This window comes from Oryza sativa, chromosome 3 (genome assembly GCF_034140825.1).
Source record: "Oryza sativa Japonica Group chromosome 3, ASM3414082v1".
Taxonomy (NCBI): Eukaryota; Viridiplantae; Streptophyta; class Magnoliopsida; order Poales; family Poaceae; genus Oryza; species Oryza sativa.
The window spans coordinates 2,592,922-2,615,215 of NC_089037.1; the positions used below are offsets into that span (position 1 = coordinate 2,592,922).

The following is a 22,294-nucleotide window of genomic DNA, read 5'->3' on the forward strand; positions in this document are numbered from 1 at the left end:
ATGAAAAAGTTAATGAATTATGCGCATTTCCTAAAACTTCAAAAAGCTTCAACCACCGACTAGCTCTACCCTTGACTTTCAAGAGGAGAAAAAAAATCAGAACAAAGGCCCCGTTCTTTTTTGCTATAAGTAGTGAATAAAAATTTTCATCTTCATAGCACATTTTTTAAATAAGTTTTTGCTTATAATGTTTGACCACCTATCTTATTTAAAAAATTTGTGCAAATATAAAAAACGAAAAAATATGCTTAAATTACTTTGGATAATAAAGTAAGTCACAAAGAAAATAAATAATAATTCTAATTTTTTTTAATAAAACGAATGGTCAAACAGTGCAAGTAAAAACTCAAAATCCCTTATATTATGAGACAGAGGGAGTAAATGATATGTTTCGTACCGAATATTTTTATATGAAAATTCTTGTAAAATATTAGATAAATCTATTATTTAAGTTTGTATTAATTAAAACTCAATTAATTCGTCGATATATCTCGTTTTCCGTGCACCAAAATTATAAATGCTATCCATTCGGTCTATGAGCGAGAGAGATAAGGACCCGAAGCGAGGCCATCTCAATTCTCAAACAGATGCGTTTCCACCGGTTCGTTGTCGTTGTCAGTTTCCTTCCCGTCCCCACCACCGCGGCGCCACCCGTATGACCTCACCCGCCGTCGTGTCACCGCCCTCGGACTCGACCCTTTTCTGAGCTGTCTCTCGCCTCCCTCTCCCTCTCCCTCCTCTAGGAGAGAGTTCTCTCCTTACTTCCTCCTCTCCCCTCCACCATGGCTCGATCCGTGGCGTCCTCCTCCTCCATCTCCACCATGCCGTCCTCCTCCGCGGCGGCGGCGGCCGCCGCCCTAGGTGACGTCTCCCCGCGCCCCTCCCCGCCCTCCTCGCCGCTTCCGAGCACGCTCTCATTCGCTTCCTCTCGTGGCTTTCAGAGGCCGTGCAGGTCCTCGTCACCTCCCTCGCCGACGAATCACCCGTCGCCCGGGACGCCGCGCTCGCCGCCCTCCGCGAGATCGCGCCGATGTAAGGGGATCGCTTCCGCCGCTTCCATTCTTCCGCGTGAAGCTTAATTTTAATCCGGGTAAATTCGTTGCGTGTTGCGTTGTGGTTGCAGGAACCCGCTGCTCGTCCTCGACTGCTGCGCCACCGTCTCCAGAGGCGGTCGTCGGGTACGCTCGTGCGCATTTGGGGACTAAAATTCACTTACCGGGGGCACTGTTTTGGGGCTTGTTTGGATTTGGGGTTGTGAAGCTTTTTTTGGTTTGTCTGTATTGCAGCGGTTTGGCAATATAGCTGGGGTTTTTCTCGTGATGGCTTCTGCAGTGAAGGCTCTCGATCGCTCTGATGCTGAGCGTGAATTTCTTCGGAAACTTGCGAAGATTGCAACAGCAGAGATTGTTAGCTCAAAGGTATGGGATGCTGCCAGCCTGTCTATTGTGTTCTTACTTCTGAGCTGAACACTGTGAGTTCAAGCAGTAAACAGGAGCACTTCTGAGCACTGTTTTGTAGCCCAACGTAATGCCATTATTTGGGGCAGATTGCTAAACATACAACGTCCAAAAACTGACATACCATGGGGCTATGCTTATGATACAGTAGGTCCAGCAGATGTATGATTATTACTTTAGATTTTACATTTTTGGCCTTTTCGGGAAACAAAACCAATTACAGCTGTTACGGTAAGATGTTATGAAAAGAGCAATGGACATGGTTCTTTAGCAAATAATTATTATCACTATCAAGGAAATGGTTCCTGTTCCACCTTGGAAGCCAGGAAATTAGGGCATATGTTTGTCTCGCTCTTTTGTTTTGTGGTTTTTTGTTTTTTTTTCTGCCTATGCTTATTTAGTTTATCTAAATTATTGTTCATTGGTGAACAGGAACTCAATGTCGACTGGCAAAGAGCAGCAGCGAGTCTTCTTGTTGCCATAGGGTCACATGATCCAGACTTGGTATGGCTTCACCTCCATACATTATCCTTTTCTGACATGAACCTTTAGTGTTCTTAGAGGAGAGGAATGTACTTAAAAGCTGTGACTCCAAAAGCTACATTATTGTCTCCTTGCAAAGCTTGGACTGGCTGACTTGACTTTACCAAATCTACTCGGCTTCCTTCCCAAACCTACTACTTAGTTCTAACATCTAACCATTAACTCTATGTTCAATAACTTACAGACTTTGTGTTTACTAACTTTATCACTAACCTGCCAAAAGATAACTCTATATCAACTAATTTATGGATTTCATTGCAACTTGTCTCATCCACCCATCGCAGCCATCTGTCATGGATAGAATTATCAGATGCATTAACTAATATAATTAAGTTCGTATTCACATTCCTACATAGGAACATGTTTTGTAGATATGTGGTCTACAATAGAGTGGAACTTGTAAAATAAGAAATTGATGATAGTTTTTTTTGGTTATTTCAATAAAAATAACAGTGGATAATTTCAGAGGATCCAACAAAAATAAGATTTTATAGCATCATCTAGCGGCCATCCTTTGTACCTTTTTTTTATGGTTTCACATTGAGAATCCCTTATATCTTGTTTCAAGTATAGTTTTCCTGTTTCACTATTGTCAGGTTGGTCTCATTCTTCATTTCTCTGTTGGCTTTGGGTGCTCGCTGCTAGCAATTCTTTACTACCATGTGGCCTAGCATTTTAATAATGCAAATCTGTTACTACTCTTATTCTAGATGATGGAGGAATTATTTCTTTACTTCGCTGGACCAACTTCTGCTTTGCCAGCCATGTTACAGATACTTGCAGATTTTGCATCAGCTGAAGGTTAAGCACAACTTTTAGTTTAACTATAATCTGATATTGGGTTGGACTGCTGAATTTGCAACTCGGTCTTGCTTATTTAAAGCCTTGCAGTTCACCCCACGATTAAAGGATGTACTTTTGCGCGTTTTACCTATCCTGGGAAGTGTACGGGACGCTCAACGACCTGTTTTTGCGAATGGTACTGCATATGAATATTCCTCCAATTATCATTTCTAGTTACTCCTTTTTGTTGTTGAGCAAACTGCATTTTGGTTCTCATGTTTCTGGAAAGACAAAAATATCTATCAATACAATGTTCCTTTTGCAGCATTCAGGTGTTGGTGCCAGGCAGCATGGCAGTACATAGGAGATGCCCCCTCTGAGCTTCCTTTCGATACTGACGTCATGTAAGCTTTCAATATGGCAAATAATCCTTTTTTGAGATAACTTAATCTTTTATGCAATCTATCTTATATTTCAATGATAGGTCCTTTATGAATTCAGTATTTGAATTACTTCTAAAAGTATGGACAGGTTCGCGTGATCTAAAGGTAAGCTTTGGCTTTGACTTGATTCTTTTATTTGCTGATTTGTTACTATTTAGTATTTACACCCTTTACAAACAGCACTGCCCAACTGATACGAGCAAGCTGTATATGTTTGGATACGCGTATTATGCCTGGACCTCGAAAATAGTTTTTTGTACAATTGTCAGAAACACATACGTGCCTATAAAATTGATACACTTTGATAAATTTGTACATATCAATTGCTCAGTTTAGTGATTAATGGTGTAGTCAATAAGCATCATGATGCATTGATGCACCCTATCCAGCTTTATGAAATAATGTGGCGAAACGAGACTGGATTTTACCATCTAGGAGTGTATTCTGTGAGTTTCCACCCAATCCAAAGGATACATTTAGAGATGGGTTAATTGGATTCATGCCACGCCCAGTAGTGCAGATCAGATGACTGTTTGTTACTAGCCAATTGGATGGACATGACCGTGAGTTCACATTTAAGGGAAGCTCCTACCAGATATGGCTGCTGGGCCCTGGCCCAAACTGGAGATTCAATGTTTGTCGCTCCTTGTATGATGGAACTTCTTCCTTCATAACACGGCAGACTTGCTACAGTTTGCTGGGATGTTATTAGCTTAGCGACTGCTTTTGCAGTAATATATATATATCCATCTTCTGAATTCATTCCAACATAATATTGCATGATCAAATTTACCTGTAATATTTTCATCAGGTGCGGTTGTCTTCTGTTGAGGCTTTGGGAGAAATGGTTGGTCTTGTCACAAGATCACAGTTGAAATCAGCACTGCCAAGGATCATACCGACAATGTTGGACCTGTATGTATGGGTTCTATTCTACTCCCTCCGTTCCAAAATATAAGGATTTCTGCATGTTTCCCAAAATGTATCTGCACATTTTGGAACGGAAACAGGGAGAGTAATATATTTACTGAAGATATTTGCCAAATTCTCACAGACATTTTTTTTTGCTCATGTAGATGTCGGAAAGATCAAGAAATTGCTTTTGTTGCATCTCACAGCCTTCATAACCTTCTTAATGCATCATTATTGTCAGAAAGTGGTCCTCCTTTACTTGATTTTGAGGTAAAATAAGATCATGCTTAATACATGTTTTCTTTACTATATGTGGTGGCTCTGCATTTTTGTGTCAACTTTTGGTACTCTGCGTTAATTGCTACGGTAATGGGAATCACCTAAGATGCTCTTTATAGGGAATATATCAAATGGGAACTGCCCACAAAATACAACTAGCAACATTGACAATCAGATCAGATTGTGGTGGCTCAGAGCCTCAGACCATCCACTGTAATCTAATTGAGTTCATAGTTACTGTTTTGTCCTTCCACCATGTAGTGATATGTGCTACATCTAGCAGCTCTCCCTTTGATAGATATTGCTGATGCACTGTCCTGTGAATACCATATTTCTGCTTGGAAATATCCATCATGCTGATTGACTAATATCTTCTTTTAGTACATAATTGATATGAATCCAGATCATCAAATACTCCCTCCGTCCCAGAATATAAGCATTTTTAGAGTTGGACACGGTTATTAAGAAAGTAGGTAAAAGTGAATGGTGGAGGGTTGTGATTGGTTGAGTAGTGGAGGTAGGTGGGAAAAGTGAATGGTGGAGGGTTGTGATTGGTTGGGAAGATAATGTTGGTGTAGAAGTTGTTATATTTTGGGACAAATCTTAAGAGCTAAAAGTTGTTATATTTTGGGACGGAGGGAGTATATAATATAAACACGTTCAACATCTTATGTTGATATTCCTTGTGTGTCTGCTATTTCTCTTGAAACAATAGATGAGTTGAAGATAATAAGAATGCCTTAATCTTTGGTAGAATAAAGACATTAGTTTTTTTTAGACATCTTACACACATGTCAAAGCATGATCAGTCAGGATTTTTTGTTCCTTATGTGGCAGGAGCTTACTGTTGTCTTAATTACACTTCTTCCATTAGCATCGGCCAACAACAGCAAATTTGAGCATTCGTATGTTTCAAAGGGACTGAAGGTGCCTGCCTTAAATCTTTCACACCTATTCTGGTTGAACATATATATTCATTGATTTGCATCCTCTGCTGGCTCATTCTTTTTGTACTTTATGCTGTCACAATTTGAATAGTAAGATATACTAAATAATGATTGACGCGTTCATGAAGTCAGGGTTCTTTTTGGTAGTTGATTGGACACACCAGTTGTTAGTCGAGGGATAAGTGGGGACTGGAGAGCGATACAAAGTGGTATGATGGCAACATGCCAACTGCCCAACATATACCTCAAATTTGTCTCAGCCTAGTAGGTGTCCTAGTAGGAAATTGTTCATTTTTGGTTCTGCTCTGGCACATGCACTGAGGATCAGGATGAAATGTTGTATAAACTCCTCAAATAGACCACTAAGATTCAGCTTAGCATCTGTTTTGGTAATTGGAAGAAGCAACCTAGAGTTGGACCTTAATCTGCTGTTGCAAAACAGCACTGCTATTTTATGAGTTAAACAATATTTGCATGAAATGTTGTGGGGCGATGGGATATTCCTTATTAGCCACTTTGTGCAATTGTGCAACCATCATTAGTTAGCATCAATTGTGCTGTATTTTCTTGTCAATGCCACCTGCATAATGTCTCTCATGAAGCGATTCATGTTGCTGCATGGTTAACTACTGGATCTGTATCTACCCTAAAAAAGAGAGGGGAAAAAAATACTGAACCTGTATCCAGTTTGTTCCTGGGAGGCACTTGTACTTTTCTTACATTTGAGCAAAGCTATCAGATAATCAGACTTATTCCATTTGTATTGCTGTGCAATAGATGTATTCTGCTGTTGATAAAACATTTACTAAATACTAATCATGTGCTCGTGCCTTTAGACATACAATGAAATCCAACATTGCTTCTTGGTAATTAGTTCAGCATACCCCGAGGATTTGTGCATGTTCCTTTTGAATGTAAGTATAGAGCTACTATTTTTTCCACCTTTAAATAAAGCCAAAATCTATTGGGGATGGATTCCCTAGTTTGTGCTTACAAAAAAGGCTTATATAGACTATTGCTGCTTCCATGTACTGCCTACAGAAATGCAAGTCAAAAGACGAAGCATCTATTGTTGGGGCACTTGGCACAATAAAACATCTATTGCCTAGGTTCTATTTCTCTCTCTATCTCTCCCTCTCTGCGTTTTTGAGTTGTTTGCAGGGATCTCTATAACATATCTATACAGGTTGTTGGAATCATGGCATACTAAGCAAGCGTTACTTGTTGAAATTGTGAAATCACTTTTGGAGGAGCAGAGCTTGGGTATTCGAATGGCACTAGCTGAGGTAGTAAATTCTGTATTAACTTTAACTAGCATATATCTTACACAATATTGTAGATGATAATGATCTCCCTAAGATTATGCATCCAATTATTCACTTAATACTAATTCAATGATGTACAGCTAATTGTTGTTATGGCTTCACATTGCTATTTAAGTGGACATCCTGCTGAGCTGGCAGTTGAGTTTTTGGTGCGTCATAGTGCTATAACTGATGATGATCTGAATGATCCTAACACTCTGAAAAACGAGTACTTTCAGGACAAAAGATTTGAGGTCTCACTTAATCTTAGATTCTACAAATTTACTTAACTATTAAGTACTCCCTCCGTTTCATAATGTAAGACTTTCTAGCATTTCCCACATTCATATAGATGTTAATGAATCTAAACACATATATGTCTAGATTCATTAACATCTATATGAATGTGGACAATGCTAGAAAGTCTTACATTGTGAAACAGAGGAAGTATCAATTATTTCAGTGATTTATTTTCTGTTTTCATTTGCCAGATGAAAATAAGCCTATCTGGTCTTTCAGAGCTAAGAGCTGTATGTGAAAAGGGTTTGCTTTTGCTAGCAATTACCATTCCTGAAATGGAGGTAAAAATAAGCATGATGTTGTCCTTTTATGCTATGCCCATGCCCCATCTAGTCAGAAAATTGATCTATGAAGCTACCATCATATACTTTTGTCATGGTAAATCAAATATTCATAGTTATGTGAGTAATGTGCTCTAGATTTTTCTATTTTCCAGCTTGTTCTATGGCCATTTATCTTGAAACTGATAATTCCGAAGAAGTATACAGGTGCGGTAGCTACGGTGAGTACTTTTATGTTATTTGCTACACCTGGAAAATATTTGTTAAACCAATGTGCCTTAGTTTTTTTTACTCTTATTATTTAGAGTAGATAAATAATTAAATAATCAGGTTCATATGATTGGTGATACCTGCAGATCTGCAAATGCATAACTGAATTGTGCAGGCATAAATTGTCTCAGACAAACCCACTATATACTGAATTTAATGCTTCAAATGAGATCCCCAATCCCGAGGTAGTTTACTTGATCCCAGATGTATTTTATTCTCTTCCTTGGACAGTTCTTTCTTATCTAAGTATGGTTGGTGCAGGATTTGTTTGCTCGTTTGCTCGTGCTTCTGCACAATCCACTTGCTAGGGGTCAACTTGCCACACACATCCTGATGGTTTGTCTTCTTAGTTCTTATTAATTAAACCTAAAATCATTAGAAGAATATTTACACGAAAGAAGCTTCGCCTTAGGCCCTTAGCTTTGACCATGCTTTTTTTTAATAAAAAAAAACCACATGTTCATGTTCATCCATCTATTTTCGTGTGGTTTAGCTTTCCAGCCATCTGTATGTTTTTCCTCTACAGTAGGCCATATAAATGCTTTGCCTCTTTACATGAGTTTAAAAAACGGTGTAATTATGAACTTCATATTTTGATGACTAGTTACCATGATTCTTGAAACTTTATGCTATTGATACAGATTTTTTATTCATAGAAAATTGAGCATTTGCTTGTTTAATACGAGAAGAGGTTATATCACAATAGCTTCAGATTTCTGGTCAACTGGAGTAGCTTCTGTCATTGGTAGTCAATGGGCTGCCTGATACTATTAGTTTTACTTTATATCTGGATTATCTAGTAACTTGACATTGTTTTGTACTTGATTTTCATTACAACTGTCGCAACAACTAATTTGCATGTTTGACTGCCTCAAATTAAGTGATTCCATCTGTTACTGGCCAATACTTAGATGGCTCATGACATCTTTATTTTTGTTTACAGTCTCTTAGCTCTTCTAGGTCGCTGTTGAGTCTTGACTCACACAATACCATAACATTAAGTTTATTTGTTTCCATTCGTCAGCACTCATTCCTCCTCTCATTTTTTTCTTGTAGGTGATGTGTTACTTGGGTCAACTTTTCCCAAGAAACCTTTCTTTATTTTTACAAGATGAGGTAATTCGCTTCATTTATTTGTTTAGCACTTGAGAGTTCTTTCTTATTTAGTTCTAAGTGTAAAAGAAAGAACATACAGGTTGTATTTCTACACTTTGGGGGAATTTTCTTTGCATATTTTTGCAGTAATCATGTCTTACTTTTTTTATGATAAACCCCGAAACCGAAAGAGAATAAAACATGTGCTGCCCAACCTGGATGTGTCCTGGAATTAATATTTGCTTGTCCTGTGCATGCTTTATGTATAATGCACTGACTATGGAACTCCTGTGGTGATCTACTTAACAGAAAAGAGGCCGAGAGAGCATATTTTATAGGGAAATGCTAATATTTCGGCTTGTCCTTATCATGTTGTTAAAGTGGCTTAATATATGCATCTTTTGGCAAGTATTAGGTCCCTAAGATGAAAGCTTACATCGGTGACCCTGAAGACCTTAAGCAAGATAGCACATACCAGGAAACGTGGGATGACATGATAATAAATGTAAGTCTCTTATTCTTATTGTTCGAGGATAATAATGATGCCATTGCCAAAATCTATACTTATTAACTATAATAATGGTGGTTGCTTTGGTAAAACAAAATTATAGCTAGTTGAGTGGAACAAAAATGCAGAAAGGATTGTCTCATGTGAATCCTCAAATGCTACCTACTTCTCTGGAAAGCTGATCATGCCATACCTTTCAGTTTTTAGCAGAATCTTTGGATGTTGTGAATGACAGTGAGTGGGTAATATCCTTGGGCGATGCATTTGCTAGACAATATGATCTATACGCTACATGTGATGGACATTCTGCTTTGCTGCACAGGTAAAGTTTTGTTACCCCTTGTACATTTTCTATAGAACTTTTAGTTTGAATACTTTGGAATGTCTAAACCATTCTGTACTGGTAGATGCCCATGCAATCTTTGTGCTTGAAGTGATTGTTTTAAATTTTATTTTGCAGATGTTTAGGAATGCTTCTTCAGAAGGTTGATGACCGAATTTATGTCCGTGAAAAGATTGACTGGATGTGTGCACATTCAAGCATGTCTATTCCTATTAATCGCCTTGGGCTTGCCCAAGGCATTGGTCTGGTAAGCGGGTTTAAATGAAGTTCTACTTTTTGGGGGCTATCGCCTTTTGGTACTGAACTTGCACTTGCAGGTTGCAGCATCTCACTTGGATACAGTTTTGGAGAAGCTGAAGAACATATTGGAGAATGCAGGACAGAGCGCTCTCCAAAGGTAAGTGCATTAACTTTTTTGTTTACAGTAGTAACATATGTTATCTTGTCCGCCCAGTGTTAGCCATGCTGAAGCAGCAACTTGAAACTTAAATTGGATCTATAACTTTGCTCACGTGTATAAATGTATTCCTGAACCTTATTTCTCACCTCCAAAGCACTGATTACTTTCCATTTTAACCATTTAGAATAGATTTTCTTGTATTGTGATTAAAACTTCTATATAACCCACTTAAAACATTTCTGTTTATGTCCTTGTTATGCATTTTAGTTATTCCCATACTGTTTTTGAAGAAAGATAAATTGAAACTACATGTAAGGTGGATCCAACAATGCAACTATCTTTAGCTTGTTAGTTCATTTTTTCCAGGCCATGTGTCTAGTTTGTTCCTTTTATTAATTCTTATGGAACCTTTAATTCTGCAGGTTCCTATCACTTTTCTCATTGGGAGCAAAAGTTGAGGATGTTGATGACACATATGCAGCCCTGGCATTGATGTATGGATATGCTGCAAAATATGCTCCATCAACAGTTATTGAAGCCAGGATCAATGCACTTGTGGTATGCTGTCTAATTCCAATCTATCAACAAACTTGTTTCTGATCTGTTACCTTAACACGACAACATGATGAGTGATTATTACATATTCCCATTAAAGATGATTATTACATAATCATTTGTGGTCAACTGGTCATGAGAAGAACAGCAAACCACTAGGTTGGGCTAATCCTTAGGTGTCAGAAATAGGATCGGCTTCTTGGGCTTCTCTGGGAAATTGAAGCCCCATATACAACACTTCCTGGTTCACTCTAGCACCCTAGCTTGAATAGTACATTTATGATCTTTATTGTCTGGCCATTCTTTAATTTTCAGACCCAAGAATCCATCCACTGATTGTATGTGTTATTGTCTGCTGCTTATGTTTCTGTGCTGACCTTATTTTACTGCATTGTATTTTAAGACAAAGACACGATCATTTCATATGTTCTTGATTTCTTAGCTTATACTCCCTCCATCCAAAAGTCTAGGTCATATTTCATTTTCTGTTTTTCCAAATGAGATGGACAATATTGTTCCTTGGTTTTGTCACATGGTAGATGTGTTAATTCCTCCTTGGTCTTGGTGATAAAAGAAATATGCCTTAGACTTTTGGATGGAGGGAGTAACCGAATAAGCTGAGGCTATGCCTCTTTTAAGATTAACTGCAGATACGTTCTATTTTGGTTTTCTAGATTGAGGAATGTTCTTTACTTCTGTACTCAGGGGACTAATATGCTTGGAAGATTTCTTCATGTTCAACATCCTACTGCAAAGCAAGCTGTCATTACTGCCATTGACCTTTTAGGTAATTTCCTTACAAAAAAGCTGCATATCCCGTCCTGTTTTTTGGAATCAATTTTTCATTTGGTAGAGAAATTGATCTTCAGGCACACATTCGTTTGTTTCCCTGCCTCTGTGTGTGTGTGTTTTCCTGGGAAATTGTTTCCCTGCTTTGTCACAATTGGTATTTTGCTATTTGCATATTGTTATTGACTCAGTAACCTTGAGGATTCTTGGGTGATGTATATATGGATGCGATGTATTTTGTTGTGGAGGTGGTAGCCTAGAAAAATATCTACAATTCACAAAGTTATCCATACAACTCTTATGTACATATCTCTCTGGTGAATTGTTCTTTAATTTTTAATTGCATTAAATATCTTGAATAAAAGGAAGAGGAGAAATGACGTTGATATGTAGAGGTCCAGAACTAGATTGGCATGTACTTAAAAAGGTATTTACTTTATTTTAGGATTCTACAACGAAATCTTACAAGTATAATTATTTCAAAGAAATATATAAATGATCTATTTGTCGGCACAAGATCCCACCAGCTCAGAACATGGTGCCAGACCGATGGAATGCTGGACTAACCAGGAGACCAGGACCACCACCACTAGGCTCTTTGTATTCTCAATATAATTTTCTTCTAATTGTACCTCATATGTTGCCCACATCTAATGGTTCGCACGAATAGTTTGCTTGATTGCATTTAGATCCGAGTTCGCACAAGATACATCTCCATGTAAATATTGCATTGATAGTTAGTGCCCGTTTGATTTGTATTTACAGTATCATGAATCATCTATCACAACTCAGTAAATGTATGCAATCGTAAATTTGTTAATTGAATCAGAATGCAAGTATCAATATTTTTGTGCTAGCAGTTAAGTTTCCGAGGTTAACTTATAATTTACATTTTTTTTTGTCTTACTAACATATTTTTTTAGATAATGGAAGCTTTATTTAGACTCAGTTAATTACGTCAAGATGATACAATCAAACTGAGTCACCCCCGGCCTCCGCATAAAATGCACACAGCCAAAAAAGAAGAAAGAAACAACTAGAACATCTTCCAAGCACAAAAGTTTGATAGAAACATATATCTTAGTGGCTATCAATCCGTAGACTAGACCGCCACCCATGCTCCTGGGTAAAAAACTCCTGCGCCACCTGGTCCAACTGTCGTGATACCACCGTAATAGTATCCCGCAGTCCCGGTTGGTGGAGGATAGCCCAGGTACGTAGCCAGCGAGTAACTAAGGTGATAACCTGCAAAGGAGAAGACACCATCTTGTTATAAAAAATTACTCCATTCCTGCTTAGCCAAATAGACCAACACAGAGCTGTTGCACCCATCAAAAGCAGATTCCTCATGTCTTACTAACATATGCTATTGGCATTATTGTTTAGGCCAAGCTGTTATTACTGCTGCTGAAATGGGGATTTCATTCCCACTGAAACGAAGAGACCAATTGCTGGAGTATGTGCTAACGCTAATGGGAAGAGATCAAAATGATGACCTTGTTGATTTCAGCACTGAGCTTCTGCACACTCAAGTATGTTACTAAGTTTTAACTCTTGCTTTTGCTACCATTTGTCAAAGAAATTCTTCACACTGGCTGAATCCTTTACATCCATAATCCTATCTTTAAACTTGTATTCACACTTAAATACTTCATTTCAGTGAATGTTTATTCTACCTGGATTCCTCTTACATATGTTGATATGCAGAGTCTAGCTTTAAGTGCCTGTACTACTCTGGTTTCGATAGAGCCAAGATTACCTATGGAAACAAGAAACCGTGTGATGAAGGTTTGCATCTTTGCATCACAGTAGTGCAACGCCACAAAAACTTTGCTAATAATTTGACTACTGTAGTTTCAGTTAAACTGCCTTCATATGATTTTCATTTGTTTTTTCTATTTTCAGGCAACACTAGGATTTTTTGCTTTGCCAACTGAGCCCTCAAACATTGTTGAGAGCCTCATAACAAACCTGATTATTTTGTTAGGGGCCATTCTGCTAACTAGGTAATGCTTTAATCTCTTTTTAATTTTATGGTTCCATTTTGGATCGTCTTATTAATAACGTTGCAGTTTGTTAGTTTTTGTCCTGCTACTTGAATGAAATGGCGATGTATCTAGTATTGTTTTTCCTTCTTGTATTGTGAGAACATCTATTTTTCTTGTACACCAAATCTATCTGACTCTTCTCTAATAGAAGTGACGTGGCTTCACCAAAAAGGAGAAATTCAATATTTGTTGCAGTTAGTGGGGACTGTTTGTTTAGATATATAGGATTCCAGGAAATGATGTCCTAAAATTACAAGCAAACCTTGTTGAAAACATTATCCCTAGCCCTGTGACTTACATGGTAACCACAAACACAACTTCAACCAAAGATTTCAACTACAATCCAGATTCACACAATGCTAATCATGCTAAAACAAAGAGCACTCGAAGCAGATAGCTATCTAACAACAAAGCACTATCTCCTCTGCCACCTGATGTTTATGCTTAGCTGTACAAACCAAACTCGTCTTTCACCTGACTTTTGACATTTCATTAGAAGAGTTCTGCAATAACGTGTCTCCATCTAGTATTTTGAGATATTTCCTAATATCTCAAGTGCAATGTTTACTTTTGATTAGTGTTCAAATGATTTTACTCATTAACTCTTCCTATGTTTGTTCTTTTCCTTGGCAGTGGTGAAGATGGTAGAAGTCGAGCAGAGCAGCTCCTGCATATTCTTAGGCAGCTTGATCCATATGTTTCATCTTCTGCCGAACACCAGAGAAGAAGAGGGTGTGCTGCTGTAAATGAGGTGTTAGTTAAGTTCCGCAATCTCTGTTCTGGTGGATTTGGTGTGTTGGGTTCTTATCCAACATTCACACTGAACAAACAAATTGATCAGGCAGCCCCTAGGAGCTTGTCAAGTTTGCCATGTATGTTGATTTTTTTCTAATATTACTAGTGTGACTGTTTGATATTTGTGATCCAGTAGCATTAAAAAAATGTCTCCTATGTTATCACCAGCTGCATTTGTGTTGCCTACCCGAGATTCCTTAAGCTTGGGAGAGAGAATAATGGCATATCTTCCTCGCTGTGCCGATACAGATGCTGAAGTCAGGAAAGTTGCTATTCAGGTTTGTGTGGAAGTAGCTGATCCTGGTAGCAGAACTTTCCTTTTGGCTGTTAAAACTCTATTTCATGCGTAGTGTGCCTTTTTTCAAGCTCTGAATTGCAACATGTCACTTGGAATGAAATTGTGACATTAATTTCCTAATTGTTCTGACGGTGCAACATAGCATAGTACTTATATAATTCTTTTGGAAAATAGTAATGCTATTCAGTTGGTAGCACAAGCACACACACCATATAACTGAACTGTTAAGGTTATATTTACCCGTTGAAACTGAGTTCATAAATTTATTCCCTGCTTTTCTTGTTGCAGATACTTGCACTTTTCTTCAACATTGCATTGTCACTTCCAAAGAAGAAGGCGTCTGTGAACGACATTGATCTGGAGTCTTCATACAGCGCTTTATCCTCCCTAGAGGACATAGTCTCTATCATTAGAAGAGTGGGCGTGCTATCTTAGTTTGGTTTCTGTTAAAGTGTGTTCTGTCAACAACTTCTGATTTATTTTGTTTGCTGTTCTCAGGAGGCATCAATTGACCAGGCCGAAGTATTTCACAGGGTTGTCTCCTCTCTGTGCGTCCTATTATCGAAAGATGAGGTAACCTCTCTGAGCAGATTTGATATTGAAATTGAAGAGGGAGATAAAATAACAATTACAATTTTCTGTGTACATATATAGCTTGTTGTCTTGCTACACTCCTGTACATTAGCAGCATGTGATAAAGTAAAGCAATCATCAGATGGTTCAATTCAAGCTATTATCATGTTTATTATCAGAAGAGGCAAGGAGCTACGTGAAGCTGACGTATTGAGGTTAGTAACTAAGTAGGAAATTAGCTCAGAAGATTACAAAATAAGGAAAGAACAGTTTGTAATAGATTGTCTCAGCTTGATGACACTAGAACACATTAATATTGGAAAATAACCCTGCTAACTGGAATATAGCAAATAGGGCCTTAATTACACATTTTTTGGAGTAACACTGACCCTTTTTGAGAAGGGAAACATAGTGCATTGAGCTTTTTCTTGAAAGAATTGAATATTTCTAATATCCTATTGCTGATGTTATAGGACAACACAATCTTTGCTGTCGTCTGCAGTCTCGCTTACCAACAAGGAGTCACGCCGAGAAGTTCTCAATGCTGTATCCATGATCGATTTATTATTGCATCTATGGTTCATTTTTTTCAATCTCAATATTCTTGTCTAGGATTACACCCTGAGTTGTTTTTTCCCTTGACTGATAATAGATATCGTGCTTAGCAGAAAACACCAATCACACCGTCGTGTTTAATGAAGTTCTATTTGTGGCTGGGCGGGATATTTGTACAAAGGACATAGCAAGAATTCGTGGTGGCTGGGCTATACAGGATGTTTTTCATGTAAGTTGGGCAGAGGCTGGGCACTTCCATTATGTGATTCTAGTCACTTGCATTAGGAACATTCAAATTTAAAATATATATTTAATAGATGCATGCATATATTGCTTTATATGAATGATGTTTGCATAAGTGGCTGCTAGTCCTGCTCATGACCCAGTTTGTTTTGGTAGCTTTTAGGAGAATTCTTGTAAAGTTAATTAAGCATATATATTATTATAATCAGGATTAGTCAGATAAGAGTAAAATTTTTCATACTTTTATCCATAACGATGAATTTCTCGGGGGAAAATGATGCATGGTTCACTGGGCTAGATCTCCTATTCTGAAATGGGTGCTATATCCCTCCTTTGAGTTTTTTAAAGAAAAAACATGCCATATGGTAGAAATGTTGTCTCAAAACTCTAGCACTGCCTTTATATAGTTTAATTGAAAAAAGTTAGATAAGTGCGAGCATTCTACGTGGTTGCACTGTTAGAAAACACTTGCAGGACTAATGTGTTAAACCAGGATCTATATGTTTCATCTGCATCTGAATAGATTATTTGTCATGGTCCACTGTTGCCTATAATAGACCACGTATCATAGCGGCAATGGATGGTAGTTCACCTAGACTCATTTGCCTAATAAATTATTCCATACTTCAAAATGGCTAGTTAAATTCTAGAGCTACACTTCCTAATTATGTTTTTGACTGTATGCCCTTGAATTCAGGCATTCTCCCAGCATAAGGTGCTAGCTATTCTTTTTCTGGAGTACATTTTGTCTATACTTCACAAGGAACCTGTGGCAACAAATGATTCAGAAAAGGGGGAGATCACCTCTGAGTCATCAGCTGATGACTGTATTCTACAAGCAACTATGTTTGCTCTAAATGCATTTCTGAGGTACTGGCTTCCATTTGATGGTTGACTAATGGTGGACAATTGGTCTTCTTTTGATATGCTAAGTTTATGTTCTTGAAAACAATGGGGATTTACAGGGGTGGTGGAAAGATTGGGAAACAAGCAGTTGAACAAAGTTACCCTTCTGTTCTTTCTGCCCTTATACTGAAGCTGGGAAGTCTTCATGGTCTTGCTGAATTGGGCCGGAATGAACTTCTACGGTGAATATGGGACTTTTTTTTTGGAATCTCTTAATATGTAGGCTGCATATGAATTGATGATATATTTTTTTATGATCTGCAGATCATTATTAATTGCGTTTCAGTCATTTTGTGACTGTGTTGGTGATATTGAGATGGGAAAGGTGCTTTGCTTAATGTCTATTCCTTGCCAAACATCTGAAACAACTTTTTGATTGTGTAAAATCCTTGCCTCTCCATAGATATTAGCCCGTGATGGCGAACAAACTGAGAAGGAGAAGTGGATTGATCTTGTTCAGGAGGTTGCATGCAGTTCCTCAGTAAAGAGGCCCAAAGAGGTAACCTCTAGTATTTTCTTACTACTAGTACATTCTGAGACCTAGTAGAAAGCATATATTAAGCTATCTTATTACTAGTAAGAGCCTAAGAGGAAATCAAGACTAAAGAAAGTACTTTGATTATGAACTTCGCTGTTTACATTCAAATAAAAAAGGCATGGTTTGGCAGTCAATGATCTTTAGTTTTGATGCATTTGATGTTTTATGAAATCATTGTACTAAAGTTATTGATAATATTATCATAGGTTTTGCCAACTTGCAGCATCTTAAGCAAAGCTCTCAACAAAAACCAGAGGGCTGAAAGGGAGGCTGCAGCAGCCGCACTGTCAGAATATATTAGACACAGGTAACAAATTAGCCTTCAATAAGTAAGTCTGTAGATAGAAAAGCAGTGCTGGAACCTTTAGCTTCTGATGCATAGTTAGAATCTTAGGTCAATTTCCCGTAGGATGTCAGCTAGCTATTGGTGATTACTGGTTTTCTCTGATTAAGGTTGTTGTTCCCCAAAAAGCAGGGAAGGGAGACCCATAGAAATATAATCCTGTTCTTTACATTGAAAGCAAATATTCTAGACACTATCATTCTCTGATTCTTAGGTAGATAACATAGAAGCTGGAATATATAAATGGAACCTGAATGTAACTCTTAATTTTTATTAAGAAAAGGTTAATCCTGCATGGGTGGGAATGGAACTGAGAACCTCACACATGCGCATCCAAACTCCAGGCCCCTAAACATTTTTAAGACTTTTGGGCATTCTGGGTTAAAATTTTCCAACTAAGGGCCAAAAGGTACTATTCTCGAGAAAAACTATGCTCATAAAGTTGTATTCATAGTTTATCTGTTATCCATGGTCAAATTATTTTAGTTTCAACTAATTCTATTGAATATGCCCACAATCTGCATTATAATTTGTGAATATGCCCACTACCTGTATTGGCACATATACACTTTTATCATACATGAACTTGTCGTTCACTTTTTTTTTTGATTTTTTTTACTGTGCAGTGAAAAAGAACCTATATTGCTTGACCAAATGGTTCTGGAGTTGTGTCAACATGTCTCTGATGACTCGCCAACTGTCAGGAGTCTCTGCCTACGTGGGCTTGTGCAGGTCATCAATCTAACCATAGCAATTTTCTTAGGATACATTTTCTCTTCCTTACATATTGTTGGACTCTTTGACTAACATAGATGGGTAATATTGTTTGACTAACAATTTTGAAGATGCTTATAATGTTTATCTTTCACAAATCACAATCATACATCATATTAGCATATTGCCTGTGTGTTGTAACAGAATTTTAAAAAAGACCCTACTCATCAATCCGTTTTTGCTATCACTTTCTACATATCTCCTCTATTGATAGGTGGGCCATTTGACCCCAGAGTGTACTGTTTTCTTTTTTCTTTTTTCTTCACAAAATGTAGGGAGTTGGTTGGGGGGGGGGGGGGCAGATTCACCACTCACCTCCACCATTTGCTTCTTTCAAAGTAGTATATATTATCTTTATGTGCAGAACATATCCTGCATTTCCTTCTCAATCTTGTTTTGTGATGTGCATATTTTTCTTGCTAGCTGAGTAGTTCATGATTCAATTGATGCCTTTTGTGATATTATTTATTGGGCGCTGAACCTAATTTATCTTTTGTATCATCTCTTTCAGATACCTGAGAGCTGTATTCCTAAATACATCCAGCAAGTCTTAGGGGTAATATTAGCATTACTTGAAGACACCAAGGAGTCTGTTCAATTAACTGCTGTCCAGTGCTTGTTAACTGTGAGTTCTTCAATTGATTACAATGCAAATTGCCTCCATTTCCATTTATTTTCCAATTTGACTGAATAATTGAATGCCAATATGCCATGAACCACTTTCAGGTTCTTAATGTGTCAGAACAAGATGCCATTGACCCAGTTTTAATCAATCTTTTAGTAAGGCTACGCAATCTCCAGGTAATCATTTATGACAAGCATACTGACATGCTCGCATGCATTACTGTTTAATGGCATTATGCAGAACGATTTGCATTACTTTACCATGCTTATTATGGAACATGTGGGGTGCATGGCTTATGAGTTACAGAGGGTTACTTTGGAATTTATTTTGCATATGGGATTTTAAGAGACATACTAATTGCAAAGTGCACATGTTAGCAAGTTCACTGTCCGGGATATATCCTCGGTAAATTTTGAAGATGTATGCACTGTCTCCATGCTGCCTAAGCTCGACATCGTCATGTAGTTGTAATCATCTTTGTACTTTATTTTTCTCCCAAAGCTTAATGAAATTGGTCGGTCGTCCTTTTGGCCGACCCGGCAAAAATGCACTATCTCATACAGGAATGTTCAACCCAAATAAATAATGAAATAAATAAATAAATCAAACTCTCATTTTGTGCCAGTGTATTTTGATCACTTGAACCTTTATATTGCATTATTTCTTTTATCTGTTGGCATTTTCCTCGTGAATTCCCAGATTGTTTGTTTTAATTTCATCGTTCTTTTCAGTTTTCACCGTAGTGTTTCAATTATTTATCTCCAAATGTTAGAAGCTGGTGGCAGTAACAAAGCTACGGTTGCAAACTTTTCTGTTGCTTTTTTTGCTTCAGGTTTCGATGAATACGAAAATGAGGTCCAATGCGTTTGCAGTTTATGGTGCTTTAAGTGCCTATGGTGTAGGTTCACAGCAGTTTCTTGAGCAGGTAGTAGCATGCAAAGTCAGCTTTTAGTGTGTTATTAGCAGTGCGCTGCTATCTTGCAAGCCATCTTATAGGGCACTGCTGTAATGGTTGCAGGAAGTGCTAAGTAGTTTTGGATTATTTTCTTATGTTATGTGTGTTAATCTGTTAACAAATTCGTTGCCCCTGTTGCAGATTCATGCCACTCTTCCTCGCTTGATCCTCCATCTTCACGATGATGACCTAAGCGTTCGCCTTGCCTGTCGGGTAGGTAGTCATTACAAATCAGACAAATTAATACTTCCTCCGTTTCACAATATAAGACTTTTTAGCATTGCCCACATTCATTTAAATGTTAATGAATCTAGACATATATATGTGTTTAGATTCATTAGCATCTATATGTATGTGGGCAATGCTAGAAAGTCTTACATTGTAAAACGGAGGGAGTACTTTGTTTTCCCTTGGCTTTGCCTGTTGTGTAGGTATTCTTTACTTATTATTTTGTTTTCCCTTGCTACACAGTTGCTTTAACTTGAATTATATTCCCCCCCCCTCAAAACAGAATACGTTCCAACTCCTAGCGCCTTTGATGGAAGTAGATGGTTTGTCTTCACTCCTCAGCAAAAAATATTTCACCTCTGATCGCCGGTTTGTGTTGAACAATTTGCTAGCCATTTCTACTGGGATTTGATATTTTAGTTACGAGTGAAATTTTTACTTGTTCTAATGTGCTTTGTCTACAGTTCGGATTATGAGGACTTCATTAGGGACTTAACAAGGCAACTCTGTCGACTATCTCCTGCCAGAGTCGACAGCTACTTTGAATCTGCTATCCAGGTACCGTCTTCTTGTAGTCATAGCCTGCGCTTTGTGAAGTATGCCAACACTGATTTTGTTTGTTTCAGGCGTTTGATGCACCTTGGCCAGTCATCAAAGCAAATGCAGTTTGCTTGGTGAGCTGCATGCTATCCTTTTTAGATGATCAACGGTTCCTCGCTCCTTACTTCTCCCAGGTATCCTTACTGGATTCTGGTAGTTCACTTGTTTAGAACATTTCATGTTTAAGGTATTAACACAATTTTATGTCGAAGGTGTTTGCTATTTTGGTCGGTAGACTGAGCCAATCACCAGATGCAGTTGTTCGAGCAGCATCATCTTCTGCACTGGGCCTTCTGATAAAGAGGTCTAACGTGGTTAAGACGTTGACTCCGAAATTTGATCGGGCTGATTCATCCCAGAATTTTCAACATGGAGATACTCGTACGAAAACATCATCCGAGCCTCAACAGGAGACTATAGATATGCCAAACGATACACAACGAGAGCCATAAAGATGGTCAAAACCAATCTCTGCTAGATGTAACTCTGTAAATCGTGTATGTACGGTTTAGTCGTGCATGTGCATGACTGTAGATAATAGAAGAGTTTTTGTGTAGGACATGCCAATAGGCTTTCGGTAGCGAGTGGCGGCTGTACAGAAATCCGTCACGTTCGTTGATTGTTATTTCTTTTATTGATTGAATTCGCTCAGCAGTAAGCATGTAAAAAGATACCTCAGTGTCTTGTGTGGGTGATATGTGTGGATCAGTGGATGGATCGACATGCTTGTTCGCGACGAATAACTACAAAATTTAGTGCCACCGTGAGGCTAGCATTAAGAGCAAGTTCAATAGTATAGTCCACTACCAGTTCCAATTCATCTATAGCTAATCTAATAGCTAATTTATATAATAGTTGCTTACTATACTATTAATATATGGTCCCACCTGTCATACACACCTTTCGTATTGGAGTCCGTACTGGAGCTGGCTATAAATCTATAGCCCGCTGCTCATCTCTCTCATCCTTTATCTTATTAAAATATGTTTATAACTGGCTTGCCATTGTACTTGCTCTTAGGTTATCTGAATTCATTCCGCGTGGAAGGCTCCTATGGGTACTGTACTCCTGGAGGCGTGCTTGTCTCCTGGATTTTTCACATTTTGGTCCTTTTAAAAAACTTATTTCGCAAATAGACCCCTGAAAAAACTTATCCCAGAAATGGTCCTTTTTGGGGCGCCAGAGTGGTTGGCGCCGTCATCCAACGGGACGGCGCCAGCCTCTCCTCCTGCCACCGTGGCGCACTCGACCGCCCCAGGGAGGAGGGCGCCAGCCATGCTGGCGCCGCCGCCTCCATTCCTGTTTCTCTGTATGGAGTTGCAACGGTGTCATTTTTATTTTATTTTTTTGGATGTTTTTTTACACTCAGGATCCAGCATGGCTGGCGCCGCCCCAGGGAGGAGGGCGCCAGCCATGCTGGCGCCGCCGCCTCCATTCCTGTTTCTCTGTATGGAGTTGCAACGGTGTCATTTTTATTTTATTTTTTTGGATGTTTTTTTACACTCAGGATCACGATACAACCAACCACAAAAAAAATTTAAACTCGAACTACCACTTAGCTAAGTTTAAAAATATCTAGTATACCACTTAGTCTACTTTGCACC

At 38.2% G+C, this 22,294-nt stretch overlaps 1 protein-coding gene across 7 annotated transcripts; it reads left to right on the forward strand.

Moving 5' to 3' along the window:
- The first annotated feature begins 687 nt into the window (after positions 1–687).
- On the forward strand, positions 688–21,451 carry LOC4331613 (protein SHOOT GRAVITROPISM 6). 7 transcript variants are annotated; one of them, XR_010739850.1, is made up of 51 exons: positions 688–861; positions 942–1,032; positions 1,124–1,178; positions 1,287–1,418; positions 1,890–1,961; positions 2,711–2,801; positions 2,884–2,979; positions 3,109–3,187; positions 3,268–3,331; positions 4,038–4,141; positions 4,303–4,408; positions 5,255–5,344; positions 6,201–6,278; positions 6,406–6,473; positions 6,551–6,650; positions 6,770–6,922; positions 7,160–7,249; positions 7,405–7,470; positions 7,606–7,704; positions 7,781–7,855; positions 8,576–8,635; positions 9,030–9,119; positions 9,323–9,444; positions 9,583–9,712; positions 9,783–9,862; positions 10,288–10,423; positions 11,126–11,207; positions 12,596–12,741; positions 12,917–12,997; positions 13,115–13,215; positions 13,891–14,129; positions 14,221–14,330; positions 14,639–14,767; positions 14,849–14,923; positions 15,005–15,138; positions 15,397–15,469; positions 15,576–15,707; positions 16,419–16,591; positions 16,687–16,809; positions 16,892–16,952; positions 17,031–17,126; positions 17,372–17,472; positions 18,135–18,240; positions 18,794–18,907; positions 19,009–19,083; positions 19,740–19,832; positions 20,004–20,075; positions 20,334–20,459; positions 20,555–20,648; positions 20,717–20,824; positions 20,903–21,451. XR_010739850.1 is itself a non-coding variant. In XM_015776167.3 (51 exons), exons 1-51 carry the CDS (start codon positions 783–785, stop codon positions 21,140–21,142), a joined length of 5,250 nt encoding a protein of 1,749 aa, XP_015631653.1. In that variant the 5' UTR covers positions 688–782; the 3' UTR covers positions 21,143–21,451. The 7 variants fall into 7 exon arrangements, 3 of the variants coding, with proteins under 3 accessions (XP_015631653.1, XP_066164383.1, XP_015631655.1); XR_010739852.1 differs by having other exon boundaries at positions 17,389–17,472; positions 20,374–20,459; XM_015776167.3 differs by having other exon boundaries at positions 20,374–20,459.
- The last annotated feature ends 843 nt before the right edge of the window (positions 21,452–22,294 follow it).